General features: G+C 53.4%; 6 protein-coding genes across 6 annotated transcripts; 3 read left to right on the forward strand and 3 right to left on the reverse strand.

The window, feature by feature from the left end:
* Positions 1 to 2,322: 2,322 nt before the first annotated feature.
* On the reverse strand, positions 2,323 to 2,925 carry C7974DRAFT_426853 (uncharacterized protein; the record flags this gene model as incomplete). The annotated part of the gene is made up of 3 exons (XM_046144536.1): positions 2,812 to 2,925; positions 2,603 to 2,765; positions 2,323 to 2,553 (listed from the first exon to the last, which is right to left on the reverse strand). Exons 1-3 carry the CDS (start codon positions 2,907 to 2,909, stop codon positions 2,323 to 2,325), a joined length of 492 nt encoding a protein of 163 aa, XP_045993868.1. The 5' UTR covers positions 2,910 to 2,925.
* A 614-nt stretch (positions 2,926 to 3,539) lies between these two features.
* Positions 3,540 to 4,644, forward strand: C7974DRAFT_440909 (uncharacterized protein; the record flags this gene model as incomplete). Its single annotated transcript, XM_046145348.1, has 2 exons — positions 3,540 to 3,973; positions 4,128 to 4,644. 2 exons carry the CDS (start codon positions 3,540 to 3,542, stop codon positions 4,642 to 4,644), a joined length of 951 nt encoding a protein of 316 aa, XP_045993869.1.
* Positions 4,645 to 7,916: 3,272 nt separating this feature from the next.
* C7974DRAFT_32691 (uncharacterized protein) lies at positions 7,917 to 10,119 on the forward strand. Its single transcript, XM_046139002.1, has one exon. It carries the CDS (start codon positions 8,340 to 8,342, stop codon positions 10,095 to 10,097), a length of 1,758 nt encoding a protein of 585 aa, XP_045993870.1. The 5' UTR covers positions 7,917 to 8,339; the 3' UTR covers positions 10,098 to 10,119.
* Positions 10,120 to 12,901: 2,782 nt separating this feature from the next.
* C7974DRAFT_415944 (uncharacterized protein) lies at positions 12,902 to 13,494 on the forward strand (the record flags this gene model as incomplete). The annotated part of the gene is made up of 3 exons (XM_046143939.1): positions 12,902 to 12,982; positions 13,034 to 13,235; positions 13,331 to 13,494. 3 exons carry the CDS (start codon positions 12,902 to 12,904, stop codon positions 13,492 to 13,494), a joined length of 447 nt encoding a protein of 148 aa, XP_045993871.1.
* Positions 13,495 to 14,023: 529 nt separating this feature from the next.
* Positions 14,024 to 14,968, reverse strand: C7974DRAFT_378766 (uncharacterized protein; the record flags this gene model as incomplete). Its single annotated transcript, XM_046140424.1, has 4 exons — positions 14,024 to 14,061; positions 14,094 to 14,481; positions 14,564 to 14,603; positions 14,700 to 14,968. 4 exons carry the CDS (start codon positions 14,966 to 14,968, stop codon positions 14,024 to 14,026), a joined length of 735 nt encoding a protein of 244 aa, XP_045993872.1.
* Positions 14,969 to 16,171: 1,203 nt separating this feature from the next.
* Positions 16,172 to 17,479, reverse strand: C7974DRAFT_400423 (uncharacterized protein). Its single transcript, XM_046142504.1, has 4 exons — positions 17,115 to 17,479; positions 16,905 to 17,057; positions 16,781 to 16,849; positions 16,172 to 16,726 (listed from the first exon to the last, which is right to left on the reverse strand). The coding sequence occupies exons 1-4, from the start codon at positions 17,260 to 17,262 to the stop codon at positions 16,407 to 16,409; spliced, it is 690 nt and encodes a 229-aa protein (XP_045993873.1). The 5' UTR covers positions 17,263 to 17,479; the 3' UTR covers positions 16,172 to 16,406.

Raw genomic sequence — 17,479 nt, forward strand, 5'->3', positions numbered from 1 at the left:
GGGAAGCTGACTGAGCAGGCGGCACTATATCGGCCAATGATAGGCGAGAAAGGAGCTCCGACATTCACTGGTGGCCTGAGCGTGAAGTACACTAGAACAGCGAGAAGGCCGCTAGAATATCGTATTCAGGCTCGTACCGGCGAACGATAGCAGCACAATTGGGAGTCGGACCTCAAGCTTGAGGCCAGGCAAGGGTTAGCGAAACTCCGATCACATGAGTCGAGTGCTCGGGGGCTTGAAAACGCAACCTTGCGTATACTTCGCTTCAGCTTGTACTATACTATCTGACGATGTCCTCGATAAGGCAGGCGTGCTTACTGAAAATCCCGCTGATTCACTCTAGACAAGGGAACGGCTGGCTTTACGACAGCAGATACGTTGGCTATGTCGAATCATTGTTCTTGGATCACAGCCCGTTCTGCACTGAGAAGTGACGATAGTGTATGCATGCATACAAATCAATGAAACTCCGACATCCAGACCCCCAATGCTCAGGTCTTGACTAGTTCTGATTGGAGGTTGGATAGTTGGACCTCCGATCACATGGGCTGAGTAGTGTCAGCCAAATCTCCGACAGCGTCACTGACCGACCACGGCTCGGCCTCCGATCATCATATAAGTTATGCTATCCCGGTACATTGGCTTTATCAATACGCTAGCGTGGCATGCATTGCTGCAGGTCGGCGTTGCGAACAAAAACTGCCCTCGTAAACGGGCTTAGCTTTGGAAAAGCACTAACACTCAGCTGCCACTGCAAGAACACCCCATGCAGTTGGTGCCTTTGGGTATCCAGATAAGTCGTCTCTTGCACGGGCTATGACAGTATGGAGCCAAAGTGTCACCCACGCGCATTAGTAACAAATGGCCGCTGCAAATGAATCTCGATCCCACATGCTACGTACGTACCGTTGCAAATATTATCAGTGACGAGCTTCAAATTATAGCGGCTTATGATATCACAAGTAGCTTTATCGAACCAGCGAGGTCCCTCTCCTCCTTCCGAGTTTGTGCTCAAATGCATCATCTGAAACATCCTTTGGAAACATGGGACTCTCGTGGAAGCTTCGTAGATTATGTTACACACCCTGGACTATCTCTGATATATATTACTGCCTAACACTGTGCCGGCGCCTATCATTGCTGTCTTGTAAGTATTCTGGGTGTTTCTTTACCTGGATGTGGTCAGTATGAACGAGGTCAAACTTGGGGTATGAGAATGGTGGCAGGAAAGAAGGTACAAGAACAACTTACAGAGCAAAGAAAGGATGATGTGTTCAGATCTTGATACTTTGGCTTGCTTCTTCCTTGATTTCAGTCTTTGTGCTCATGAACGATGACTCGCTAAGTTACTACTAGAGTGCTCTTGCATTGTTCACGGATGACTTGCTTTGAAGACTTGGTAGTCTTATTACTGGCTTGATATTAGAGTAACTTGTGTCAAATGTTTAGTATACTGCTGGCCGAAATGTGCAGACCACCCCTGTTTTGGTATACAAAGTGGGAAGCCTTGCCAGAAGGTCTCGTGCATGAGTAAAAGTGCTACTACCTAGGTAGACTATCTATAGGGTAGTACTATAGGTATAGAGAAGTCTAGTCTCTCTTACCCCCTACAGGTGCCCTATACTACTATTGTATATAGAGTCTAGTCCTCCCTTACATCCTACACACGCATTCTATAGCTGTTCAGCTAATTGGGATGCGTAGTTATCTGTCCTGTGACTGTGACAGTATACTGTACCAAGCTAGGGGGTGGTCAGCACATGTCGACAAGCACCGATACAGTGAATACATCATTCAAAATTTTCTAGCAAGGCATGTCGACAGTGGTTAAAGATGAGGAAATCAGAAGGATATGGGGTTGGCAAGTCTTACGCTTTAGATTGAGCTTACGTTGATTTGACGACCCAGAACTATGGACTAACTCATGTGCACGAGCAGGACTTAACTACAGTGGCCATGGGTAGACGTGTTGGGCTGATACATGGTGCTGACGCGGCATGCATTCAGCAAGTTTGAAGCTCCAGGAGAGTAGTGTAGCTGTTCTTCATTGATCAAAGTCTCAATGGTTACCCCCACTGTGGGTAAGTCGCCTCCAAGAATCTAGACGTCCATGATACGTTACTTTCCACCATCCTCCTTCTTGCCCTGTTTCTTCTGAACTCGTGTGTCAAATTCGGTCGGAGTACCACGCTTCTTTGCCACAGAAGAAGCCGTGCCTCGTAAGAAACCTGGAGTGGATGTTGCAGTGACGTCCAGGGCGGCGGTGGCCGCGCGAGATGGGGCTGCGCGAGATGGAGATGCACGAGACAGGCCTCCGCGAGATTAGCCTCCGCGAAACGAGAGGATGAATTCCTTCTGTTCGGTCTCGACAACAGGTTCGTCTTCTGCTTCGTCGTTGGATACATCGGATGCTTCACCGTCGTAGAAAATCCTCAACCTCTCCTCTGGAGGCGTTTGCGGCATGCCCTCATACTCCTTGTCTATGATCTCAGTGAGGTATCCCTCGACTATCTCTTCCAACTCCTCCAACTCCTCTGGGAGGTGCTTCAGTGACTGTAGGGTGTTAGCCAAAATACCCGCGATGGCTCGATGCCATGACTACCTCCAGCGTGGCTATATCTTGCGCACGTAAAGCCCTCGTATGAAATTTCTGATATGCTCGATGAGCATCTTGCCTCCACTCGTGGGCCTCATTCCAGTACTCAGACGCAGTCGAGATGAGAATGCGGTTCTGGATGTCGTAGTAGGCAGGGAGGCCGGGTTCGCTGTAACATGTGAGAATCATTTCACGCTGCCTGCTTAGTTACTGACATCAGATTAAGCTTGGCCAGTCGAACACACTCCTCTGAATCGTCATCGAACATCAGCTCTGCAGCTTGAAGCTTCTCCTCGTACGGGTTGTCTGCCATCTTGTATAAACCTTTTGCGAATGTCGTTGTAGTTGGTGTAGTGAAGTTGCGAAGGTCTCGAGGGCGCGCGCCGCGCTAAGACCGTTTGTTGCCTGTTCAGCGTGACTTCCACCCCGTTTGCTTGAAAACTTTTCTGTCCGGGTTTCTATCTGTCTTGATACGGCTGTCTCTCACCTTCTCCTCACCGATTTCGCCGCTTTCTTGCTCATGTCAGCCTCATTGCCTACCACCACAGTCCCACTGACGTTGCACGACAAGCTACAAGAAAGCCTGCGTAGCATTTGCAAGCTCCGAGCCAATGCAAGTATGTTGGACGAGGACTATAAATTATAAATAAGAAGCGAGGAGGATTCCGATACAGGAAACCAATCGCACCCGCACATCAACTCGCCTACCAGGGATGAGCTCTCCACAGATGACGCTGAAACAGGATCCAAACTCTCACCATTTGCGCGACGAACCACATACAAGAGAGGGTTCAAGAAGCGTAGGACCGCCCGGAAATTCGACGCGCCAACAAAGCAGCCACACGCAGCTCCGTCAACAGCACAACCGCACACAGTCTCGTCGACAGCAAAAGCACGTTCAGCTCCTACAGGTCACTCACTCCGGCTAGTTTCGTCTGCGGAAATGTTTAACATCAACGTGTGGCTCGAATCTGTTGCCGGCCTGTCAATCGACGAGGACAATGTTGTCAAACCTTTTCGCATGGGCTTCACACACACAAATATCCAACCATTGGCTGACCTTGCCGATGTTCCTGGAAGAGACTTCAGGCACGTGGCAGTGTTAGCCTCAGTAGACATCAACTGGGACCCACAGCCGGGGGATGTGATGACACCAAGTTTATCGAAAACACCAAACCGACAGACACCGAAGTTTCAGGCTTACCGTAAGACCATCAAGACGTGGAGACTATTCATATGGAATACCGTCCTACCTGGCAATAATCGCGTCATCCTTCTCCTTCCCCAAAGTGTCGCCCACCAACTCAAAGGCTCACCGAGGTTATCTACGAAAACGTGTTACCCAGCAAAGGCCACCAGCCCCGCCCCATCCATAAGGTCAGGAGATTGTCGTTGGTGGACCTCTCCACATTACAGTCGTTGTAAAAATGTGCGGACCACCCTAGCTATTTAATACTGGTTTGATAGCATGCAGGCTGCAACTATAAGCAGGAACCACTTAAAATACTGTCCATTATATATGGACTAACAGACTACCAGTATATATACCCCTGTGCCAGGCTTGGGGTGGTCCGCACAATTTCACAACCACCGATGACGTCTGTCCAACTCAGATGGATGCAGATAGAGTTGGCACTGCAGCTTGTCGGCTCCTCAACAAGTACCTACTGCCTATCAGCGAAACTGAATTCCCCGACCCGGTAGTGTACAGAAGCCCCTTCTCCGGCTTTCGCACACTGTTGGAGATGCTAGCTCTTACCCGAGCGATACCTAATTTTGACTTTCGCACTCTACGTCACGTCTTCCAACACAATGACATGACATACGGCTTTTACTGTCTGTCACCAACGCCTGGTCTTAGCCATGACATGCGCGGTGGTACAAAATGGGCTGTAAAGCTACCAGAATTCGTATTAGACTGCGTGGACAGAGACGCTCAGCTTTGGCTGAAGGTTCAGATGGATGAGTCGTCGCTCCCGAGAGAAGCACTTGATGCAATCCCCGACCCCCCTGGCTGGTTTAGCTTTACTCCAGTAGATCCTGCGTAACAGAACCTCCCCATGAACTCAAAGGTACCAACCACAAGCATGATGCGGTTGGTCAGATACCTCTCGTGGAGGACTTTCGGCTGTGTTGGCAACAGAAATGCGATCCATTTGGCACCAGCTAATGTTGTCAAGAACGCGACACGCAAGACATACGAGACTGCCGGTCCTTACAGCGGTAATTGAGAAGTGTTCTCGATTTTTTCGATCTCAGGGTGTGACATACTTTTCGGAGTATGTTCAGCAAAGAGTCGTCGTACATCGTGCTAAGATAATATAGCTCAAGGTGGAGAGGTTGTAGCCACTATATATGCACCTAAGCAAGCCTAACTAGCTACTTGACATTTTTGTAGGATACAAAATATACCTATCACGGCCATGAAGCCATCTGTCTATACCTAGATGACTCCGTGTAATCTAACACTTCAACCTACATAGGAAGTCCCTAACATCACTTCTTCCTACGCTGTATGCTAGAAGAGAGGGTGCATATACGTTTTGTAAATAGTAATACTAGGTGTCCTACTTGCTCTAGAAACACTCTAGATACTAACATGTATGTAGATAATGGTAATAGAACCGGATAGCAGAACGCTGATTGGGTAAATGGCACATGATGAAGACCGTTTCGCCTCCCAAACCGAGGCAAGAACGCGGATCACGGTATTAGCTAGATCCTAGAGAGAGTCGTAGAGCTACTTTGTTTACTCTGTCAAACCTTTTAAGTAATTAAGGGAATGTTTGAAGCTAGATTGGACATGGCCTACAAGCAGAATAGAGAGACATTAATCTAGGACTCTGTCGTCTGCTAGCGAGCTTCAGGGTGTGTTGTTAGGTGAGAAAGCGTGACTTGTAGACTACAATGAAGTCGAAGTCTTACCTCATTATTGCGTTGCATGTTGTATGAACATAATACAGGTCTGCTAATATTGTTTATTCAGACAACAAGGTCAACAGAGCGAACTTGTAGCCACTCTGCCCGCAGGCACGTCTGGCCAGCCACTTGACAGCCAATAAGTCACCTAGATGTAGCTGAATGACTCCGTTGAAATGTATGTAATGAGTAGGTATAACAAGATGTGCCTGGATGAAGTGTAAGATGTTGCACAGTGGAGGCCGAGGTGCGTTGAGGGAAAGGTATCGCAAGAATCAAAATCAAAGAGCTACACATTAAGATAGAAAAAATAGATCCATACAGCATTCTATCATCCCAAGTCCGGGCTGGATGTCTTGTGAGTGGTCAAGTGTTGTTACTAGCGTGGCCCACATTCGATAGCTGCCGCTGTCGTACCTGCATCAATACGAAGGTGTCAATCTTGTCGTTCAGTTAATTCGGCGTCTTGGAGTTGCCTGATAAGTATCGTACTTTCTAAACGATACTTGCTTTGATTGGCATCGTGTGTAGCTCCTGCCAACGTTCGTTCCGCAATGACACTCTTTTGTCGAGCGCTGTACTTACGATGATTGTACTTACGATGGCCTGAGGTGACTCTTCTACGGCGCAGCTTGCTTCGCCTCGGCCGGAGTCGAAGCCATACACCCTTCAGTCCCTTCTTGTCTAAGTTCACTTGAGCGGCGATAAAATGACGTCGAAGATGGGACAATCTTCCTGGTGCACGTGAGGTGGCGGTAGTCATGAATCGTCAAGTCAACCTCGGCCAGAGCCTGGCGTAAAGACGGCATGAGTGTGCTAGGCTCCGACTCCAGTGACGCATGGTTTGCGGTTAGCGATCGCAATGGGTCATGCAGTGGCCCAGAGTGCGCCAGACTGTGCCGCCCCGTTCGACTGCAGAAACGGATGACCTGGAAGCGCAGAGTTTTGAGCTTTAGACGATCGTTGACGAGCAACCGCGCGTCAACATCTCGGCTACTCGCGCGCAAAGCGACTCCACGGACGTCCGGTGAGAAGTGCTGTTGACGAATCGGTTTTGATCGAAGGCCCGACAGTGCAGCGACTAATGCCGGGCCCTCCAACCGGCTTCCTGTGTCGTAGAGGTGGTGTGGAGAAGCTGTAAGCGTAAGTCCTCGATCGAGACCACTGTGCTGTTTTCTCATCATGGTATTCCTTCATAGCGAATCGGCAAATGGTGACATGGCTGATGTATACTCGACGATGCCAAAGTACAGGTATCGGAGATGGACTCTGACTGCGTTAGACCTCGAAGTGACTGTGCTGGCAAAACCGGGCATACGGGCGGTTCGGGTCGCTTGCCAGTGGACGATTAGCCCTGAAAGGAGCGCCCCGAAAAGTATATGCACGATAAGCAAGCCTTCACATGCTGTTGACATGTTTAGGCTCAGAGTCTGCAAGTGGGATTTCGCCAGCTCGCTGACGAGCGCCACATGCTCCCAACGGCGCTGTCCAAGTTCTGATCTGCGGGTTCTAGACACCTGCACGTTGTCGCAACCCCAAGCTAAGTTTCGAACCCGATGTGGGTCAACGACCTCCTTATCGATACTGACCTGTCAACTTGCAGCTATTGGGCAATCAGTCAGGTACAGAAGGTCATCGACGCTGGAAGCGGGCCGACGTCAGGTACCCGGTGGTCGCTGGCCGTGCTCGACCGAGCATCTGAGTCGCGAAAGCTGAGCAGCGGAGGTTTTGCGCCTGCAAGCTAACAAAGACTGGTAAATGATGGTGTCTCGTTTCTGACTTGCAGGCACTGACTGTGACCGAGAGGCGTTGTTCGCGCGTCATAACGCAGCTCTCAGGGGAGGCGTTTATGTACCTTTCAAGTCCTGGTCAACCCCGATTATCAACGCCAAAGCCGTCGCCGAACCGGTTGCAAGTTGCAGGGTTTGAGAGCCGCACCTACGATCGCTGTCAGCGTCATGATTTTCTTCTTCCTTGACTGCCGGCAGCGGGGACACCTTGCGAAGATCCGTTCTCGTCTGTGCTGGAGTGTGCGAAACATCCACATGTTTGTTCAGTTAATTTCCACATTACAAAAGAAATGCAGCTTTAAGTAAATCTTCGACAAATAAGAGCGCGCAACGAAGATCCGCTGGCTGCAATTTTAGGCAGGGGCATGCAGCAATGTTTGAAGATCAGCCACTTGTCGGTTCTCGCGTGCGACGGAGGTGCCACTAGGCGCTTCTAGTCAGGGACCAACACATGTCGACGTTTCGTTCTTGTCGATACCTTACAGTGCCGTTGTTTGCAAACACGCATGCGCCGAGTCTGCAAGCCAATCCGAAGTCTGCGGTGATGGACGTCGCTGTAGACATTGGCGGCTGATGAGGCACTGAGATCTTCACGAGTCATCGGATCTCAGCGCCCAGCCCCTGACAAGACATGGACTCCGTCTCTATCAGCGCGCGGCTCGCCGGGGCTGTGATCCACATCCGTAGAGATGCACCTAGGCGGATCTAGGAAACTCTGTCACCCAAACTAAACCCAAAACTGGCTGGCCCTTTATCGAGGTGGCTACCACGCCTAGGCAACCTGCAGTGTGCTGAGACAGCGCGCTCACATATATCTACACAATGCGCCCCTTCAGATAAGAGATCTTTGTCGCTGTTCTGCACACTCTTCGGCCTCCGGTACAGGAATACCTTCCACTCATTCTTTCTTTCACCCACACTCATTGATCTAGAGTCCGAGACTCGATAACCCTCATTTCAAACACCAAAAAGCAATCCTTTACCGGTTCATTCCAACGATCTGATATCCTGATACCCCTTCAAATAACGACATTATGCTCACCAACATCTTTGCTGTTACGGCGGCCATGGCCGCCACCGCCTCTGCCTTTGACTGCAGTGGCCACTACTTCAGCTTCTTTAACCGCGCTGGACCTATGTCCTACCAGCGTCTTGACCCTGCTCTCTTCCCCGGAACCGAGAGTCCTCATCTTCACTCCTTCGATGGCGGTAACGCGCTCGCTGCGTCCTCGAACTTCGATGGCCAGATGGGATCCACCTGCACCACTGCCCGCATAAAGCCCGACAAGTCCCTCTACTGGCGCCCTACCCTTTTCTGGAACGGTAACAACACTGGTTTCTACCGTGTTCCTGAGCAGGCCGCGAAGATTTACTACAAGTTCGGCGAGTCGGGTGCTTGGGCCAACGTCACTGAGTTCCCAGAGGACTTCAACATGATCGCTGGTGACCCATTCAAGCGCTCTGACGGTGACAACCCGGCTGGCGTCCGCTGGGCGTGCCACCAGCCTGACGGCCGCGATGACAAGATCTTCACCAACGGTTTCCCTACTGGCTTCCAGTCCTGCAACTACGGCTTCGCTTCCGAGGTCACCTTCCCTTCGTGCTGGAACGGCCAGAAGCTGAACCCCAGCAGCCCCAGTGCTCACATGGCTTACCCTACCAACGGCCAGGGCGTCGGTATCGAGAACTGCCCTACCACTCACCGTGCTGCTCGCTTCCCTACCATCTTTATCGAGTTCTGGTACGACATCTCTTCGTTCAACGGCCAGTACAGCTCCAGCTCCTCTCCTTGGGTCCTGTCCAACGGTGACCCCACCGGTTACGCCATGCACGCTGACTTCCTCAACGGTTGGGAGAAGGGTGTTCTTGGCAAGGCTACTCAGGAGACCGGTGGCTGCAACTGCGGTTGCGGCTGCGGCAACGATCAGATGAAGCAGTGCTTCGGCGATGACAAGGTCAACGATGAGAAGGACGCTGGCTTCGCCGAGTGCTCTGCTGGCACTGACAACTCTGCCACTACCAAGGTCGACAAGCTCCCTGGATGCAACCCCATCCAGTCTGGCCCTGCTCGTGCTACCGCTATTTCTGGTGCGGGCTGCAACGCTGCTCCCGTCGCCGGCGCTACCAGCGCTCCCGCCTCCGCAGCCTCCTCTGTTGCATCTGCTGCCTCCTCTGCTGCCTCGGACGTCGCATCTGCCGTCTCTTCCGTCAAGCCTGACGCTGTCTCTACCTCTGCCCCTGCTAGCTCGGTAGTCACTCCCTCCTCCAGCCGCACTCGTCGTGTCCGCAGCAGCACCAGTGCCGCGGCCGCCAGCATCAGCTTCGTCAACAAGGGCGTCGTCGGCGCCGAGGATGCCTACCCCACTGGCAGCGACGCCAGCAGCACCCCCGCAGCCGTCGAGTCCATCTCTGCCCCCTTCCCCTTCCCCAGCGGCAACTCCACCGTTGCTGCCACTGCCACTGGCTCCTACTCCTCCTACCCTACCGGCTCGGCAAGCAGGAAGCCCCACGGCCACAACCACAGCAAGTTCCACCACTCTTCCAAGACCACTGCTGTGCCTGCTGGCAACACCGGCTACCCCACCGCCCCCAGCAACTCTGGCGACGATGTCGATGCCGAGGCGGAGAAGCCGAGCTGCTCGACTCAGGCTCCCGTTACTGTGACCTTCACGCCCACCATCACGGTGACTGCGCAGACTGCGGCCGTCAACAGCACCTCGGTCCTCACTCTAACCAGCACCGTCACCGTGGTGCAGACCGTCAAGGCCAGCGCCAGCGGGTACAAGTTCTAGATGCTTTGTGTTGGGAGAACGCAGGAACGATGGTGAGATGTTAGATCATGATCTTAGACTTGAATGGCGCCTGTGCAGACCATTCGTTACATTCGCTTGGAACCAGACAGTGGAGGGGGAGGATTGGCGGACGAAGACATTGTAGTTCATGTACATATACCTTGAATCAAACCACGGCAGTTCACAAATCGCATCGCCCATGGCCCTGATATTTAACCCTTGCTACAACGTGCTCAATTTGCCCATGGGCGGCGACTTTTGCGTGCCACTGTAATCTTCCACGGCCGTGCATAGGGAGTTGACGATGCTTCCGGGATGCCGAAAAGAGGACGGGTGGTCGGCAGCCGGATACGCGACTCAGGCCCTACCGTGTACTGCACCCAGACACTTCCCCTTGGCACACATCTGAGGGATCTCCTTCCTACTAACACGGCCAATCAGGGCACAACTCGGCCTAAATGCGTGTGATTGGCAAATCATACGCAGTACCGATGCGGTTTCGATCGTTTCCATTTACCGGCAGACCCGTGCGCTGCCAAGGAGCCGGTCGAACATGCCTGTGCAGAGCGTCACTGCTTTCCCGATACATCGCCAAATGTACGGCCATCTGCACAACCCAGCCCCTGGAACTATCGTGATCGAGATGCGAGGCTGCGGAGAAGAGCACGCAGGTAAGGCAGCAATGCAAGGCTGACGGCGCTTCGGAGATTTGTATCGACGAGGGATCGCTCCCGAATAATCTGCGGCCGCCGATTATAGAATCAACATGCTCCTTCGACGGCAGTATTTCCGATCTCGCGGGTCTGCGGAGGAGTCCATGTCGAGGGGATTACAAAGGGATGCGATTCTAGGCCGGCCGGTGGGAGCATGCACAACGACTACAACGGCGAAGCAGTGATGGAATAAGGCGCGCCCTAATGTCCACAGCAGACTGAAGAGATTATGTGCGCAGGTTCGTTGATGAGAGGGCGGATGTGTGTTTCTTTTACCGGAGGCGTTGACGCCTACCGCGCTTGACGGCTGTAGTATGTTTCGAACGAGCGGCTCGCAGGCAGGAAGGCTCGCAAAGATGCGATTAATTGCAGTGATCCGGTGAGGATCACACAGCCAGAATTAGGTGCGAACGTGGGTCTGACGAGCAATTGCCACATGGGGATATGATGTACAGTGAATCCCACCCAACGGAGTTGCTCCACACGCTGGAGCAATTGCGGAGCGAACTTTATGCTGTTTGTGGAAGAGTCTTTGATGCTCCACGACCCCGTAACCTGGTCATGTTGGGCTATCACAGGATCGTATGCGCATGGAATGCAGCCAGCTGAACCGCAGAACCGGGTGTGCTACCATGCTGCGAAACCTCAATAGCGCTAGTCGAGCGGCCCCGACTCCCGTATATGGCTTCCAGGACTCTTGATGGTTCGATCAATATTCCAAAAGTAAAGTCCCTGGAGTTCGAAGCCGGCGCTTTGCCATTTCTGGTACCATGTGCTGCTGCTGCGTCGATGATCTGGTCACAAGAAAAATCCTCTCAGCCTTTCTCATGCAGTGTTACGGGATCTCACGTATGCACGCCATGGGATCAAAACTGTATGTCATCAGACGTGGGATCTGGCTCGCGCGTGCTACATCAGAAAGCCCGTTGCGGGTGGCTGTTGTAAGCGGTAGGTAATCTGAGGCTCACGGGCCTTGCGTTCCCCTGAGGCAATGGACTAAGTTAGTTAGCACCAATGTTGGGACAGTGGCTGTGAGTAATGTCAATATTGACTCCGTGATAATTTCATCGTATGCAAACCGGATAATGAGACCGAGTGAATGAGGCCGCATGTGTCGTATACAGAATTTGGCTACAATTCATGCATGATGTTCCACCAAACGAAGCAAGGAACGTAACTTGTTTCGCGCTGTACACTCGGACGTCTGATATTCATAAAAAGAAAGTGAGACATTGGTTGAAAGAAAAGAGATTGATGCGCATCGGCCCTCGTCAAAGGCTTTTGGTGTTTGGTGTTACGACTTACGCCCAAGGATGGCCCTTGAAGTTGCCGCACGTTAAAGGATCGGGCCGGGGTGCAATGCGTGTTCGTCCGAGCCCCGATGAGGCGGCTGATCTACCTGACCGTAACCGGATGCGCCTACTGAATTCCCCGTCCTTGGGCATCAATGGTGACCATACGAATCATCTTCCTGGCTGCCGCGAACGATCGGTATTTGGCGGACAAGCGAGATCAGGCAATGTCGCAAAGGCGTGGACAGGACCCCAAGTGTTATGTATTTGTGCCACGCCTGTCGGTTCCAGGGCAGACGCTAGCTGAAAAGCAAGCTTGATCGTCTTCTAAGCAGGAAGGAAGGAGCAAAGCCGAAGAGGCTGCGTCCGTGCCGAGGCGATTCTACAGGCGGCATTGCTTGACCGTCGAATCTGGAAGCTATATCGAGCCTAGATGCGTGCTCATGACCGGAGCAATATGACACGAGATGCAACGTCTCGCATAAGAAACGTAGAAAAACAATGTAGTCGTGGAATTGCCGTTCTTACCACCAATGGACCTGCCAATAACAACCACTCGGACACAACGCACAAGCATTTCAGCCACCGCCGATTGCCACCACCTCAGGCCCAAACACTGCGAAGACCGTCATTGTCACTTACATCGGCTTTCCCTAAAAACAAATCCCGCCAAGACTAGGCGGAAGCGGGGAGTCGACCGCTGTGCCCTAAAATCTCTTGCTCCTCAGGCTTCTCGTGGTTCCAGAATCTTACGGCCTCCCCTCAATCGGTACTGCCGACCTAGGGTACCCAACCCAACATGAGTATTCGGATTAATGCAACTGTAAATGAGGCCAGGGCTGCCGCAGGGCACAATAGAGAGCAATGGGACCGGTTCTACGTGAGTTGCAGGGTGTCGTTCCGGACCAACGCGTGGGGTTGACGAGAATAGTTCATAACGAAGGACGAAGCGAAGCAGCTCGCCGACGCTCACGAAGAGTGGACAAGATGGATCCTGATACCCTCAGATGAGAAGCACCGATTGCTGGAGAGGATCAACAGAAGGTTGCAAGCTGAGGGCATACCGCCAGTCGAGATGATCATTCTTAAGTGGCGAGTCTCGCAGCTCTTACGCGACATCCAACGCAAATACAGTACGTGCGAACACCCTGCTTTGTATATGCATGCCATGGTGTACCGGGAGACATGGTGGTTGCACGTGGAACGCTGGCTAATGATGGACGCTTAGCTGAAGGAAGTATGACAAAGGGAATGCAGGGCTCGTCGTCCGGGTCGCCGATGCAAGTTCAAACACAGTCACCGGAAAGCAGCACGCAGCAGTCGTCCAGCCCTCAGCGTTCGGAATATTCGCCAAGCGAGACCCGCCCGTATGATCCGATCCGGGATGTGTAAAAGCCACGACAGCACGTTGTGTCGCATGATTGCGCAATAGTGTCCGTATGGTTACGAAACGAGACAGCGAGTGAAAGGATTCCATGGCGTTCGAAAGAGATACCCTAGAGCGACAGTAAGCAGAGAACATACTATGTTGTGGGTGTATGCTGAAGGGCGTTTTTGAGCCCATCAGGATGGAGACAATATCGCTAAAGATGTCTGCGTCTTGAGAAAGGGATATGAATTAAGATCGATAGTTCGGCGGCAGATTGCACGTATCGCGGGAAGCTGGTGGAGCAAACCCACAGTGACGCGGAAGCGAAGGTTTTCGGTTACACAGGGTGGCCCAAGATTCGTCCTCTTTCGGAACATATGGTACGTAGCTGGGTGTGACCTCGGTCTCCATACATAACGCGTGTAAGGTAGCAATATTCCTGTGCTGCATAGCATCTTTCAAATGTCTTCCCTTCGGGAAACCGAGCATCATTTATCGATCGTCGTCGTTCCATTACTTTCATCGTTTAATCGCTGGCGATCCAGTCTGCAATCAGCGCCACCTCCCGGTTGAAGATACTGTTGTTCTCACTTGAACCCTGTCAGCACTTGTCCGAACTTACAACTACTCGTTGAGCTCTCAGCCACTCTCACAACTACGGTGGCGGTCCGTGATATGGGTGTTCCAGATGACCAGTATATGTCTTGAACGCCTAGGGACCGATGCATGTGATCCCTGCTTTGCAGACAAGAGCGATCTTGAGCGGCTCCTGCCTCTTCTTGGCCTAGTTCCTGGTGTCCCCTCGTAGTGTGTCGATCAAGTCTCGAAGGTATTATGTTGGCATCTGAGGCCATCGGCAACGAAGTCGTAGGGCCGGACAGAGTCTGCCAGAAGGATTTGGCCGCCTGAATCCTCGCTCCGAGGCAATCTGTAGCGGTGGCTGTGCTCAGTGGCAGAGGCCTACACATGCCATATGCCGTGACTTCGAATACGTTGGTGCAGTGGATGGCCTTCAAAGTACATAGATAGGCTCAGTGAGGACGGATAGATGAGGGAAGGCCGAAGCACGATGAAGGAGTGTGATGGACTGACGTTCGCTGCTGGGACAAGACCGCGACCAAACACTGGTACCCTAGAGTTTAGTTACGGCCTAATCCCAGTAAAGCAGCCACGCTGGAGTCAGGGACGCGTCGGACCTTCTCTTACTGTGCTGGATAGTAACTCGTACCTATATTCCTCTGCTATCTCTAGCAGGCCAATGGAGAAGTCCACTATGTGTTCGTCCAGCAACGGCAAAGGACAAGCCCGCACGCCATCTGCTCGGCACCTCCTCCCTATATTGTAGATGCTCGAACCCTGTTCACGCGCTTTTGCATCCAGCGCGCCGTCTCCAGCCAACGAAAGGCTATATCGATGATGCGCTTCTTTGATCTCATGGCAGCTCGATCGCTCGAGCGGCCACCAGGGGCGCGCCGCTCCTTCCAAGAACAAGATCATTGAGCCGAAGTTATTGGGAGTCTCAGTACATTGGTGCGCTTACTCCTCAATGCTGTCGTCCGCCTCGACGCGTTCTGCTAGTCAAGACACATGGAGGCTTGCGCTAGAATCGACACTGCAAGGGCCCTGATCGGTGGAGCGAATGCAGTCGCCAGTCTCCTGGACCGTGAGCTCTCTACACAATCAGGACTACATCGAGGCTTCCAAACCGCGGTCAAATGGAAGAGCAAAAGAACACTACGCTTGAAAATACAGTATAGGAGGCCCGCACAGCTTCAGAGCTCTGTGTCGTTGGCATGGGTGTGCCGCCCAGCAAGCTCTGCAGACAGCACACAAAACAAGAGCAAGCGAGACAGATACCAGTCCGCAGCACTAACAGCCTGATTCATATAGCCCCCCAGATTCCTCGTCCTTCACCTGCGCCCCGGCACGACCCTACGCGGCCCCATCCGCCCGCTACGACAGGCCACCCAGCGACCCGGTCCACACCTCCGGACCCCCTCCGCCCTGAATACGACCTGCCATACCCACACCGCTGGGCAGCGATCTCCGCAACAAGCCACCGCGCCGCGAGCTTACCGCTACTTCCACACCGTACACATATGTCATAGAGCTGCCCTGCAGCACACTGCTACACCATCACAGCAGTCACAGGCACAGACACACCATACCTGTCGCCATTGGCCCAGCGCCGCCCCCGGCCGCGACTCATTGCAGCAAGCACCCGCAGGCACGCAGCAGCGCACAGACAGACTCCATGCTCGCCGGCGGCGCCACCCCGCCAGCCCGCTGCGGCAAGGTACTGAGGAGCCGCAACGCTCCCGCCCGCTCGCTACACACCCGCCGGTCGAGCCTCCGGGATGCCATGCATGCAGGAACGCACAGCTGCACGCCTGGCTCCGATGCAGCAGGGCCAGGGATAGGGCCAGAGCCAGGGTTAGAGCCAGTCGGGGGGTAGAGGACTGGGTTGTCGGGGTCCGCGGGATATGCGGTATCAGGGTGGCGAGGTCTAGAGAGACGGAAGTCGATGCATGGTCGGTGTTTCTGCGGAGAGTTTGAGTTCTGCTGCCCTGTTATGAGCACAGCCGTTCCCCGGCCACTGGCGATTTGCGAACATTTCGCCTAGACGCACAGATTCAGCATGGTGATGTGTAGCTACTGCAAGGTAAGAAGAACGGCACGGCAGGTGTTGAGAGGTGAAGTTGCATCGCAGTTGGACATCTGGGTCCTGGTATCATTGATGTATATGACAAGCCGCGTAGCTATCCAAGCTCTTTCCCTTTTCTCTGGCCTTGCTGTGCGGTCCACACCAAAGCTTTTAGTTCATAACTCGTGCCAGACAGCTGCGCTACGCGCGTGCTACTGAGCTTTTGCTCGTCCCTCAACTCTGCTCTGCTCGTCATTGCCATTGCTCGCCCCTACCCTCGTGCCCTCATCTCTATGCTGCCATGCCGAACCCAGGCTCAATGCCTGCCTGTTTCAGCGCCTTTGCTTTCCGTGAATCCGCCGATTTCTTGTCCGCCTTCTGCTGGGCGGCCAGTGTCCTAACCTGCTCTACGGGCGCGAACTTGACGCCGCGCGGTGTGTCTTCGCGGTCGAGGTCTACTGTCGCGCAAATTGTAACGTTCTCACCGCGTACGGTCATAAGGCCAGGAAGCTTGACGTCGTGTATTAGCCATGCCGGTTCTGTGGGATCGGTACCGAAGTCGGGATTGCGCGCTGCTATCCGCTCGTAGCATTCTGTGAGAACAAGGTTTGCTGGGGGGTGTTAGTGCGTGCATGTAGGACAAGTGCGGGCGGGCGGTTGCATACCGAACTGGTCGTAGGAGCGGAGGATGCCAATGTACTCCTTCTCATCGCGGAGCAGGACGTCAACTTTCTCTGTAGCTGTGTCAGCCAGTTGTTGCGGCCAGTGTGTCCGCGCGGAGTCCCTTACTGTCAACCATATCCAGCAGCATCGCCGAGGTCAGGAACGCCTGTGGTGGGAGATCGATGGGCAGAATCACTGGCGGCCCCGACGGTCTTCCTCCGCCCAGGGCGGGGGGGCCTGAGGGCGGCGGCCCGCTGGTGCTGTATACGCCTCCATAGCCTGTTCGCGCTCGTTAATCGCATGCTCGTGTGTGCGCCTGCAGGCATTGAGGCGTACCTGGACCTGAGGACGCTTGCCCCGGGATATCCACTGCATTTTCGGGCTGCGGAGAGTCTACGGAGCGCTGAAGCATGGCGTTGAAGTTCTGAGCCATGTTCGGGGGAGCACCGGCGGGGCCACCGTGGGGTTGGTTGGGGAAAGACATGGCGCAGTGGCGTGTCGCAGTGTTTGGGGCGTGTACGTGGGGGATCTTCAGCGGCTTCGGAATGTGTGTGGAGGTGCTGCCAGCATGGCGAGGCTTGCGCGCGTTGTTGTTCGTCTCCGCCGCTGCTGTTCGCTGGTCGTTGACGCACCTCGAAGCTAAAATTGCTTGGCATGCTGGAGGCCTTCGTCACTTCCGTTTCCAACCCTCGCTTCCTGCT

Source organism: Boeremia exigua, assembly GCF_020726555.1.
Source record: "Boeremia exigua strain MPI-SDFR-AT-0100 chromosome Unknown C7974scaffold_10, whole genome shotgun sequence".
In the NCBI taxonomy this organism is placed as follows: Eukaryota; Fungi; Ascomycota; class Dothideomycetes; order Pleosporales; family Didymellaceae; genus Boeremia; species Boeremia exigua.

What these genes read in the sequence shown, in the direction of transcription:
- C7974DRAFT_32691 (XM_046139002.1), top strand. Translation starts at nt 8,340, where the DNA reads ATGCTCACCAACATCTTTGCTGTTACGGCGGCCATGGCCGCCACCGCC.
- C7974DRAFT_400423 (XM_046142504.1), bottom strand. Translation starts at nt 17,262, where the DNA reads ATGTCTTTCCCCAACCAACCCCACGGTGGCCCCGCCGGTGCTCCCCCG. An exon ending in GCAAGCGTCCTCAGGTCCAG is followed by an intron (nt 17,058 to 17,114) that starts GTACGCCTCAAT and finishes GAGCGCGAACAG; the next exon opens with GCTATGGAGGCGTATACAGC. An exon ending in CCGCTCCTACGACCAGTTCG is followed by an intron (nt 16,727 to 16,780) that starts GTATGCAACCGC and finishes AACACCCCCCAG; the next exon opens with CAAACCTTGTTCTCACAGAA.